The sequence below is a fragment of the Mastigoproctus giganteus genome, chromosome 6, assembly GCF_048544385.1.
Source record: "Mastigoproctus giganteus isolate SK-2022 chromosome 6, ASM4854438v1, whole genome shotgun sequence".
Lineage (NCBI taxonomy): Eukaryota > Metazoa > Arthropoda > Arachnida > Uropygi > Thelyphonidae > Mastigoproctus > Mastigoproctus giganteus.
In genome coordinates this window covers 159,910,996-159,923,711 of record NC_143580.1, presented here as the reverse complement: position 1 = coordinate 159,923,711, position 12,716 = coordinate 159,910,996, and the positions used below count along the sequence as shown (strand labels likewise).

Below are 12,716 nucleotides of genomic sequence, written 5' to 3'. Positions count from 1 at the left end.
AAAAAAAAAAAAAAAGTAACATAAATAAATAAAAATAACCACTTCCACTTCACCCCTCTGTTCGTTCGAAATACCTGTCCAGCTGAGCCTTAAACTTATTTAGGCTATCAACTTCCACGACAAGGGATGGAAGTCTGTTCCACCCACCAACCACCCGCTGGCTAAAGGCAAATTTCCGCACATCTATCCTACATCTGTCTTTCCTCAATTTGAATTTATGCCCTCTCAGGTGATTTTTCTGAGCTAGAGGAAGAATCCCATCAGCATTGAGCATGCTCAAACCATTCAAGGCTTTGTACACCTCTATCAGATCACCCCGCTGGTGCCTAGTTTCCAGACACTGTAATTTGCAAAACTTAAGCCTTTCTTCGTAAGAGAACCCCTTTGTCCCATTCACCAATCTAGTTGCCCTTCTCTGTACTCGTTCCAGCAGCTCTACATCCTTCCTGAAATGAGGCCTCCAGGCCTGTATACAGTACTCTAGGTGTGGCCTGACCATTGCCTTATACAAGGGAATAATCACCTCCTTATCCCTGCTAGAAAAATTCCTATATATCATTGACAATACACCATGAGCTACTCTTGCAGCTCGTCTGCACTGCTCAGAAAACTTCATATCTGCCTGCACCACCACCCCCAGGTCCCTTTCATTCTCTACCACTGTCAGTGTAGTACCACAGAGTTGATACGTTGCTCTGGGGTTGCTGTTTCCCATATGTAGTACTTTACATTTGTCAATGTTAAACTTCATTTGCCACCTCGAAGCCCATCTGCTCAACCTTTCCAAATCCTGTTGCAGCAGCATAGTGTCAGTAGTGTCCTTGACAACCCTGCCAACCTTCGTATCGTCTGCAAACTTGGACATTAAGCCTGATATACCATCAACAATATCATTTATAAATACAGAAAACAATAAAGGCCCCAATACTGAACCCTGAGGGACTCCACTAATAACATTAGTCCACGATGAGCAGTGTCCATTGATTACCACTCTCTGTCTTCTCCCCCTCAACCACCCCTTTATCCATAGCAGCAACTTGCCTCCAATGCCACACTGCTCCAATTTGTGCAGCAGTCTTCCATGTGCAACAGTATCAAAAGCCTTTCTAAGATCCAAGTATATAATATCAAAGTTATTCCCTGCATCCAGTTCTTTTGTGACTGCATCATAGTATCCAATCAAATTGGTCAGGCAAGACTTCCCCTTAACAAAACCATGCTGTGTCCTAGCTATAACTGAAGTCTTGTCTAGATGATCCTGCAGTGCTTCTTTCACCAGTGCCTCCATTAATTTTCCGGGAACAGAAGTTAAACTCACAGGTCTATAATTACTTGTGTCAGCCTTTGATCCCCCTTTGTGAATTGGGGTCACATTTGCACATCTCCAGTCAATGGGTACCTCCCCTGAGTCCAAGGAAGCCTGATATACCATCAACAATATCATTTATAAATACAGAAAACAATAAAGGCCCCAATACTGAACCCTGAGGGACTCCACTAATAACATTAGTCCACGATGAGCAGTGTCCATTGATTACCACTCTCTGTCTTCTCCCCCTCAACCACCCCTTTATCCATAGCAGCAACTTGCCTCCAATGCCACACTGCTCCAATTTGTGCAGCAGTCTTCCATGTGCAACAGTATCAAAAGCCTTTCTAAGATCCAAGTATATAATATCAAAGTTATTCCCTGCATCCAGTTCTTTTGTGACTGCATCATAGTATCCAATCAAATTGGTCAGGCAAGACTTCCCCTTAACAAAACCATGCTGTGTCCTAGCTATAACTGAAGTCTTGTCTAGATGATCCTGCAGTGCTTCTTTCACCAGTGCCTCCATTAATTTTCCGGGAACAGAAGTTAAACTCACAGGTCTATAATTACTTGTGTCAGCCTTTGATCCCCCTTTGTGAATTGGGGTCACATTTGCACATCTCCAGTCAATGGGTACCTCCCCTGAGTCCAAGGAAGCTCTCATAATTATGGCTAAGGGTTTGCTTACCTCCTTTGCTGCCTCCTTTAATATAACTGGATAGATCCCATCCACCCCAGGTGCCTTTCTTGTGTTTATCTTCAACAATTTCTCCTCCACTTTGCTCTCAGTTATTACAAGATTCTCTAGCTTACTGCTAGAGTTGAATACACCTCTGGCATTCCCCTCGCTGAATAACTCCTCATGTGTGAATGTCGATGCAAAATATTCATTTAGTTTGTTAGCTACCCGAGCAGGGTCATCAACAGTTGACCCATCGATCTCAAGTGGACCAATCTGATTCATCCCCTTCCTTCTAGAGTTTACATAAGTAAAGAACTCTTTGCTGTTTTTCTTCGCATCCCTTGCCAAGGATCTCTCGTAATCTGCCTTCGCCTGCCTAACCTCCTTTGTAACTTGGTTACAGATCAACTTGTATCTATCATAGGCGTCCGTGTCACGTGTTAATTTGTATGTATCCCATGCATTTTTCTTCTCTGCCATATGCCTCATTAGTTCATCTGACAACCATTTAGGCCTAAACCTTGAACAATATTTCTTAGTTGGTACGTAAAGCCTAGTAGCTTCCACGATAAGTTCTTTGAATGCTTCCCATTTTGAATTTGCTGTTGGCAATATCATCAGTTGATCCCACTGTATAGAATTTAAATACTGTCTCAGTCCATTGTAGTCGCCTTTACGAAAGCAATACCCCTTCCCTTTACCCCTAATGGTAGTTACCTCTTTGAGTAACTCCCACTTCAGCACACTGTGATCACTTCCACCAAGTGGTTCATTTATCTGCAGATTCTTAATGCATGAAGAATCACTACTGATAATCAAATCAAGAGTATTACTCCCTCTAGTTGCCTCCCGAACATGCTGATGTAGAAAACAATCATCCAATAAATCCACAAAAGCCTTTCTAGTGTGTGAGTGACCAGCTCCAAAATTCCAGTCAATATCTGGGAAATTAAAATCCCCCATTATAAGACTCTCTGATTTACTGGCCGCTCTATTTCCCTGTACAGTTTCTTATTATACTCATCAGAGTCATTAGGCCTATAGCACACTCCTACTCTCAATTTTGATCTCCCAATGCTTATGTCACACCAAACTGACTCGACACTGCACTGTCCAGCGATGTCGACTGGCTTCACTTCCTTGGATTTTATGTGTTTTTTAACTAATAGCATAACCCCTCCTCCCTTCCTATCCTGTCTATCCTTTCTGTAGACATTGTACTCCCCAAATTCCAGTTCTGCATTCCTTATATCTGTGTGACACCACGTCTCTGAAATCCCCACAATATCTGCCTTTGATGTTTTGAGCAATACCTCAAATTCATCAAATTTATTTACTAAACTCCTAGCATTGGTGTACACACAAGTATACATGCACCTGTTCTTTTTCTTAGCTACCCTAACACAACCCATGTGTTTACTTGTACCCCAATGATTCCCAGCAGTCTCTGAAATATCCTGCATCTTATTTTCCAGGCTGCGGCTCATTCCAATAGAAGCAGTGCAAGAATCACTTTCACCTCTGCCAGTGGCTACTGTTAATCTATTAGTCCTTGTATCCCCCCAATCTAGCAGTTTTCCGACCCACCTAACATTGCCTCGATAGCATCAGCAAACATTCTTGCACCCTTTCTATTTAAGTGTATCCCATCCCTGTAGAAGCAGTCTCTCCTGTTAACAAGTACAGACCAGGCTGAAAAAAATTCTACCCCTTGAGCCCTGAACAATCTTTCCAGGGCCGAATTGATTGACAGGGCTCTCATCATATACTCCCTCCTATCGTGTCTGGGCAGAATTGCAGACACTTTCATATTGATGGTTCAACTGTTGATGATCCTGTTCAGGTGGCTAACAAACTAAATGAGTATTCTGCATCTACATTCACCCATGAAGAGTTATTCACGGAGGGGAATGCCAGAGGTGAGTTTCACAATGAGCTGGATGATTTTGTAATAACTGAGAGGAAAGTGGAGGAGAATTGTTGAAAATAAACATAAAAAATGCACCCAGAGTGGATGGGATCTATCCAGTTATATTAAAGGAAGTAAACAAACCCTTAGCCATAATTATGAGAACTTCCTTGGACTCAGGGGATGTACCCATGGACTGGAGATGTGCAAATGTGCCCCCAATTCACAAAGGAGGATCAAAGGGCAACACAAGTAATTCTAGACCAGTGAGTTTTACTTCTGTTCCAGGAAAATTAATGGAGGCACTGGTTAAAGATCTGGACAAGAATTCAGTTATAGCTCAGACACAGCATGGTTTTGTTAAGGGCAGGTCTTGTCTGACCAATTTGATTGGATACTATGATGTGGTCACAAAGGAACTGGATGCAGGGAATAACTTTGATATCTTATATTTGTATCTTAGAAAGGCTTTTGATACTGTTCCACATGGAAGACTGCTGCACAAATTAGAGCAATGTAGTATTGGAGGCAAATTGCTGCTATGGATAAAGGGATGGTTGAGTGGGAGAAGACAGAGAGTGGTAATCAATGGACACTGCTCATCGTGGACTAATGTTATTAGTGGAGTCCCTCAGGGTTCAGTATTGGGTCCATTGCTGTTTTCTGTATTTATAAATGATATTGATGATGGTATATCAAGCTTAATGTCCAAGTTTGAGACGATACAAAGGATGGCAGGGTTGTTAAGGACACTAATGACAGTACGCTGCTGCAACAGGATCTAGAAAAGTTGACCAGATGGGCTGGGAGGTGGCAAATGAAGTTTAACATTGACAAATGTAAAGTACTACATATGGGAAGCAGCAACCCAGAGTGATGTATTAATTCTGTGGTACTACACTGACAGTGGTAGAGAACGAAAAGGACCTGGGGGTAATTGTGCAGGCAGATATGATGTTTTCTGAGCAGTGCAGATGGTCTGCAAGAGTAGCTCATAGTGTCTTGTCAATGATATACAGGAATTTTTCTAGCAGGGATAAGGAGGTGATTATTCCCTTGTATAAGGCCACACCTTGAGTACTGTATACAGGTCTGGAGGCCTCATTTTAAGAAGGATGTAGAGCTGTTGGAACGAGTACAGAGAAGGGCAACAAGGTTAGTGAATGGAACAAAGGGTTGCTCTTATGAAGAAAGGCTTAAATTTTGCAAATTACAGTGTCTGGAGACTAGGCACCTGCGAGGTGATCTGATTGACGTGTATAAAGCCTTGAATGGTTTGGGCATGCTTAATGCTGATGGAATTCTTCCTCTTGCTCAGAATAATCATTTGAGAGGGCATAAATTCAAATTGAGGAAAGACAGATGTACGGAAGTTTGCCTTCAGCCTGCGGGTGGTTGGTTGGTGGAACAGACTTCCATCCGTTGTTGTGGAAGTTGATAGCCTAAATAAATTCAAGGTTGAGCTGGACAGGTACTTGGAACGAACAGAGGGATGAAATGGGAGCGTGGTTTTTTTTTTTTTTTTTTTTTTTTTTAGCTGATGCTGCATAAGCTTGTTTTCTTGCATCATATGCCTCTACTAATGCTAACTCTTACTGTTAATAACCCTAATACAGCCCATGTATTTGCTTGTTCCATGAAGGCTCCAAGTAGGTCTTAAAATCTCTGACACCTTTATTTCCAGGCTGCTATGTGTCTCAAGGGAAGTGCAAAAATCAATTTCACCTTTGCCTGGGGGTGCTGTTAATCTATTAGTAGGTATATCTTTCCAAGCTAGCAGCTTTCCAACACACCGAATAGCATCAGGAAATATTCCTATACCTTTTCTAAAGTGTATCCTACCATCCCTATAAAAACAGTTCTTATGAATTTTCACAATTCAGTAACAATGCACATGAATTTGGCTAGTAAAGACAAAGCGGTGATTATTGCATTTAATATAACCCCAGGGGCTCACATCTGGTGGGTTTGGTACACCCAGGGTCCTGAACTGGATATCATCATTCTTCTCTTTCTTGGTGATTCCCTTCTACTTTTGATTCACTCTCTCTCTCTCTCTCTCTCTCTCAGGGTAACTCAGGAATTTTTTTTTTTTTGGCTGGTGCAGCATAAGACTCAGGTTTCCTTGCACCATATAGTTAATAATAAGAATATATTGTTGGTTGGGTTACAAAATGTCATGGTCAGATGTCTGCACAGGGATCAGATCAAGGTACTTTTGTCATCTGGAATACTTGCATATTTCAAAATTTCTATAGAGGTTTGGAAACATCCTTTTAGGAAGGCAACATCTGTTGGATGGAGATGCAGAAAACAACAACAACAAGATGAGTTGGTGGCACAAAAGGTTATTCTTACCAAGAGTATATACTGCAGTATCTGGAAACTAGGCACCTGCAAGGTGACTTTATTGCAGCGTTATTATTATTATTAATAGCCATATGGTGCAAAGAAGCCTGAGGCTTATGCTGCACCAGCCAAAAAAAATTCCAGAGTTACCCTGTGAGAGAGAAGTAGAAAGGAATCATCAAGAAAGAGAAGAATGATGATATCCAGCTCAGGACCATGGCTGTGCTAAGCCCATACGAGATGGGAGCCCCTGGGGAAATTTTAAGGCTTTAAAAAGGTAACATTAACTAAATATGCATTTTACTCTTTCATAGATGACAAACAAAAAGGAACATGAAATTAAACTGAAAAAGGTTGATTACAGGGCACACATGCAGAAATTTGCATTCAGCCAGATGATTTGATTTTAGTAATAAACTTCCACCTGTTGTTTATAAATGGGTAATTTGAATAAATTCAATGGATTGAGCAAATTTTTAGAAGGAATGAGCAAAAAGTTTTTTCCTTTCGGCTAATGTTGTTTAAGCTTTGCTTTCTTGCTTCATTAGCTTTAGTAGAGGAATATGATGCAAGAAAACAAGATTATACAGCATCAAACAAAAAAAAAAACAAAATAAAATACCTTCCCATTTCACTTATCCATTTGCTCCAAATGGATGTCTAGTCCTGCCTTGAATTTATTTAAGCTGTCACCTTCTATGACAGAAGTTTGTTCCAGCAGGAACCACCCGCTGGCTAAAGGCAAATTTCTGTACATCTATTCTACAACTGTCTTTCCTCATCTTCAATTTATGTCCCCTCAGGCAATTAATCTGGGCAATAGGAAGAATCCCATCAGCACTGATCTTGCTCAGACTATTCAAGGCCTTATACACCTCAATCAGATCACCTCTCAGATGCCTAGTCTTCAGACACTGTAATTTGCAAAACTTAAGCCTCTCTTCGTAAGAGCAACCATTTGTTCCATTCACTAATCTTTTTGCCCTTCTGTGTACTTGTGCCAGCAGCTCTACATCCTTCCTAAAATGAGCTGTATACAGTATTCAAGGTGTGGCCTAACCTTTTCTTTATATACGGAGATAATCACCTTCTTATCCCTGCTAGCAAAATTCCTGTATATCATGGATAAGACCCCATGACCTGCTCTAGCAGCCTCTCTGCACTGCTCAGAAAACTTCATATCTGACTGCACAATTACCCCCAGGTCTTTTTGAATCTCTACCACTCTGAGTGTAGTACCGCACAGTTGATACATTACTCTGGGGTACTGCTACCCATATGCAGTACTTTACATTTGTCAATATTAAACTTCAGTTGCCACCTTTCAGCCCATCTGCTCAACTTTTCCAGATGTTGCTGCAGTAGCGTACTATCATTACCAACCCTGCCAACCTTCGTATCATCTGCAAACTTAGACAATAACCCTGATATACCATCATCCTGATATATCTCATTGATAAATACAGAAAACAAACAACAATGGACCAAACACTGAACCCTGGGAAACTCTACTAATAACATAAGAACAAATAGCAGTGTCCATTGATTATCACACTCTGTCTTCTCCCACTCAAGCATCCCTTTATCCATAGCAGAAACTTGCCCTTAATGCCACATTGCTCCAATTTGTACAACATTTTTCCATGGGCAACAGTATCAAAAGCCTTCCTAAGATCCAAGTATATGATATCAAAATTATTCTCTGCATCCAGTTCCTTTGTGACCACATCATGGTATCCAATCAAATTTTGTCAAACAAGACTACCCCTTAACAAACCCATGCTGTGTCCAAACTATAACTGAAGTCTTGTCTAGATGATCCTGCAGTGCTGCTTTAACCAGTGCCTCCATTAATTTCTGCAGAACAGAAGTTAAACTAACAGGTCTGTAATTAATTATGTCACCTTTTGATCCTCCTTTCTGAACTGGGGTCACATTTGCACATCTCCATTCCATGGGTACCACTCCCAAGTCCAAGGGAGCCTCTCATATTATGCTTTAGGGTTTGTTTACTTCCTTTGCTGCCTTCTTTAATATAACTGCATAGATCCCATCCACCTCAAATTCCTTTCTTATGATTATTTTCAACAATTTCTACTCCACTTTGCTCTAACTTATTACAAAATCATTTAGTTCAATGCCAAAGTTTAATTCACCTTTGACATTGCCCTCCCTGAATAACTTCTCATGTGTAAATGTTGATACAAAATAATCATTTAGTTTGTTAGCTACCTGAGTAAGATCATCAACAGTTGAACCATCGATATCAAGTGTACCAATCTGATTCCTCCCCTTCCTTCTAGAGTGTACATAAGTAAAGAACTGATATTTTTCTTTGCCAAAGATTTCTCGCAATCTGCCTCTGCCTGCCTAACTTCCTTCATGACTTGATTACAGACCAGCTTATATCTTCCATAAGCTTTCATGTCACCTGTTAATTTATATGTATTCCATCCATTTTTCTTCTCTGCCACATGTCTCATTAGTTCACCTGACATCCATTTTGGCCTAAACCTTGAACAATATTTCTTAGTTAGTATGAAAGCCTAGTTGCTTCAAGATTACTTCCTTCAATACTCCCCATTTAGATTTTGTTGTTGTTGGTAACATCATCAGTTGGTCCCACTGTATGGAATTTAAAAACTGTCTCAGACCACCATAGTAGTCACCTTTACAAAAGCAAAATCCCTTCCCTTCATCCCTGATGGTTGTTACTTCTTTGGGTAAATCCCACATCAGCACACTGATCACTGCCACCTAGTGATTCCTTTATCTGCAGATTCTTAATGCATGAAGAATCACTACTGATAATCAGATCAAGAGTATTACTCCCTCTGGTTGCCTCCCAAACATGCTGCTGTAGAAAACAATCATCCAATAAATCCACAAAAGCCTTTCTGGTGTGTGAGTGACCAATACTAACCAGAGTGATTAGGCCTACAACACACTCCTACTCTCGATTTTTCTGGCAATCTTTTTGCCACTACAAAATACTCAACTTTGTCTCCTTAAATCTTGACTTTCCCCAACCTATTAATAATGTAATTTTCATTGTCATTTTAAAAATTCAAAGTAAATATTTAAAGAACTACGATTCAACATAAGTAACAACTGCTACCCATTCTGCATAACATCGCAATCTCGCATAAAGAATATTTTAAATCAAATAATGTACTTTCATCAAAGGTTTTGCATACCCAAGTTATTGTCACCTTAATGGGTGACAATAACAAACCCTTTAAAAGAAAAGCAGTCTGGAACTTCATTTATACTTACTGACAATCATTCATAATTTCATCTTGTGTTCGAACCTGAACGGGAGCAAGTTTTTCAACACTTTCATCATAATTATAGAAACACTGCGTTATTTTTTCGTCAAAAGTGTTTACTAAATCCTCAAGTGAGTTCGAAAATGTATCGCTGAAGGTATCTACTAGCGAATTTTCATTCGTTTCCGGACTGGAATAAGAATCTCTGAAAGGTTTTTCATTGTCTCCGGAATTTTGAAAGTCAGTAAAATCAATCCAGTCCTCGGTTTGTGCAAGAGGAGCTTGAATTTTAAGTTCAGCCATCTTTGAATAACGTTGTGTGTTGTTTCCCCCCCTCACATCACTCCTAACGCCTGCAATGCGCGAAGCAGTTTATTGACATCGTGAATTTTTGTCGCTATCGAGAGCACCAATAGCCAAATAGTATAGTTGCAAAGATACTTCAGAAAGCACTGCAATTTCCATATTTTTAAGTGTTATTTTTCGTTCATTATATTTAAATTATACTTTTTTTAAGATTAAAGCCAGCAATTCCAGTTATATATGTATATGTATATATATATATATATATATATATATGGGGGGGGGGGTTATTTTCATATTTATTAGTCTTTTAAAGCCAGCAAAAGAATTAAAAACGTATTCAGCCGTATTCGGCTAAAGTCTAGATTAGGGTGCCACTGGGAATGGCTGATGAACAGTCAAAGTGACGGACGTGATTACTCCTCCCCTCCTAGTGTAACATGGCGAGTTACAGGGAAAGATCACGTGACGGACCTGAACTGAGAAAAGTAGTTGCAATTAGAAGGGGAAAAACATTCACAGGGAAAGGTCACGTCTTTAATTGATAGCCTTTATTTCTATTTAGTGAAAAAAGGTTAAGTCATATCAGCAAAAAGGTGTGGGTTTTTAATAGACTTTAATTTTTGTCTAGTGAAGAAAAGGTTGTTAGTTTACGCCAATAATTCGGAAGGGATTCAAGCAAAAGAAGTGTGAATTTTTTAATACACTTTCATTTTAGTGAAAAAAGGTTAGATTAGTTTACGCTACTAATTCGGACGCATTCAAGCAAAAGGGTTTACAAGCTGAGGACAGTGGTTCAGGGCGTCCAACTGATCAGGTAAGTGTTTTTTTTTTTTTTTTTTTTTTTTGTTGTTGTTGATTGATGAATTGTTTAGCAGCAGTAAGTGTGCGACTTGTTAGTTTGGAATATTAGCAGAAGTCCCCCCCCCCCCCAGAAGAAAATTGTATTTTTTTAATGAACTTAAATTTATCTTGTCAGATAAATTTAATATATGCAAATTCTGACTCAGAATAAATTCCTCAATTTGAAATATCCTAGTATCAACAGTGTTACTATATCGCATATTGGATTTAGCATCCATAGCTAGAGGAATGTTCCTTCCAGAAATAAAATCCATAACACGTTCCAATAGTTGGATGAAACAATCGATACTCACACTTTGAGGACAATAAGTTGAGACAATATAAAAAGACAACCACTGTATTAAAAGACTCAGTAAGTATGAACACATGTAACTAACTCAGTACAGGACTCGAAATCATTGTCACATTATTTTTTTGTTTAAATGTGACAGTTCCTTTTCTACTTTCAGGTCTAGTTCTTATACCTAGGAATATTGTTGTTATATTCTTCCTGGAGCATTCCGTTAGACCGCAGAAAGCAACGTGCAGATATAGGATAAGTTTCCTGTGATTGTGCTGACGACCAACGTATGGCTTGAAACCATTTTTTATTATTATTATTTTTTTAATTCTAATACGTGGTCCCAGCCAGTTTTCTTGCCATCCCCACCACTATTTACATAATGTACAGACAATTACATTGCTCAATTATAATACATTGAAATTTTGCACTTTGTGCCTGCTCAATTATTAGGTATTGAAACCCTACAGTTTATAGCATGTGAGTATGAAGTGCTCTTGAATCATTTCACCTGTCTTCTTCCGTCATGTATGCGGCAGCTGAAAAGATATATACGCATCCGTTTAACTCACAAAAAATTTGAATGCGCTGTTAGCATTAGCTGAGGCACATGATGCAAGAAAGCAAACTTATACAGCATCAACCAAAAAAAAACCTTCCCATTTTACCTATCCGGTCATTCCAGATGTTTGCGTAGTTCAGCCTTAAATTTATTTAAGCTATCAACTTCCACAACAACAGATGGAAGAATGTTCCAGCAATCAACTAGCAATTCCAGCAATCAACCTGCTGGCTAAAGGCAAACTTCCGCACATCAATTCTACAACTGTATTTCCTCGAATTGAATTTATGCCCTCTCAGGTTCTTAATCAGAGCAAGCGGAAGTATCCCATCAGCATTGAGCATGCTCAAGCCATTCAAAACCTTATACACCTCAATCAGATCACGTCCCAGATGCCTAGTCTCCAAATTCTGCAACTTGCAGAACTTGCCTCTCTTGGTAAGAGCACCCCATTGTTCCTCATGTTGCCCTTCTCTATATTCGTTCTATCAACTCAACATCTTTCCTAAAATGAGGCCTCCAGACCTGTAGGCAGTACTCAAGGTGTGGCCTTACCATTGCCTTATACAAAAGGATAATCACCTCCTTGTCTCTGCTAGCAAGATTCCTATATATCATTGACAAAAGTTCAAAACCTGCTCTGGCAGCCCGTCTGCACTGATCAGAGAACTACATATCTGACTGCGCAATAACCCCAAGGGCTTTTTCATTCTCCAGCTCCGTGAGTGTAGTACCATTGGTACAATTCCCTCGGGTTAGTGCTACCCACAGGACTGGATTTCCCTTTAGGCACAGGGCCCGAGGCCTACGAATAAATAGAAAAATTAAAAAAAAAAAACTCTTCTCCTTTCACTGTGACTAAGTAAAAATTAGCTGAGAAAGAAGTGCCCAATCGACTCTGAGCTTCAATTCAATACACATACGCCATCTAGCGAATTTCTCGAAACTAGAAGAATCGATGTGAAAAAAATTGCCTAGGGAGACCAAAATCCAACCCTGGCTACCCATAGGCAGTACTTTGCATTTACCACTTTCAACCGATCTGCGAAATTTTCTAGATCCTATTGCAGCAGCATACTGTCTTTATTATCGTTATTTACCCTACCAACCTTGGTATCATCCGTAAACTTGGATATTAACCTAATATACCTTTATCGATATCATTGATAAATACACAAAACAACAA

General features: G+C 39.7%; 1 protein-coding gene across 2 annotated transcripts in view; it reads right to left on the bottom strand.

Annotated features, from left to right (window-relative positions):
- Nucleotides 1-9,850, bottom strand: part of LOC150084701 (fasciculation and elongation protein zeta-2-like) — a 215,114-nt gene extending 205,264 nt beyond the window's left edge. For both annotated transcript variants that reach the window (XM_090375435.1, XM_090375436.1), the window contains exon 1: nucleotides 9,529-9,850. In XM_090375435.1, coding sequence (XP_090231561.1) covers nucleotides 9,529-9,824 — 296 coding nt within the window. In that variant the 5' untranslated portion in view covers nucleotides 9,825-9,850. The remainder of the gene's footprint in view (nucleotides 1-9,528) is intronic.
- Nucleotides 9,851-12,716: the final 2,866 nt, after the last annotated feature.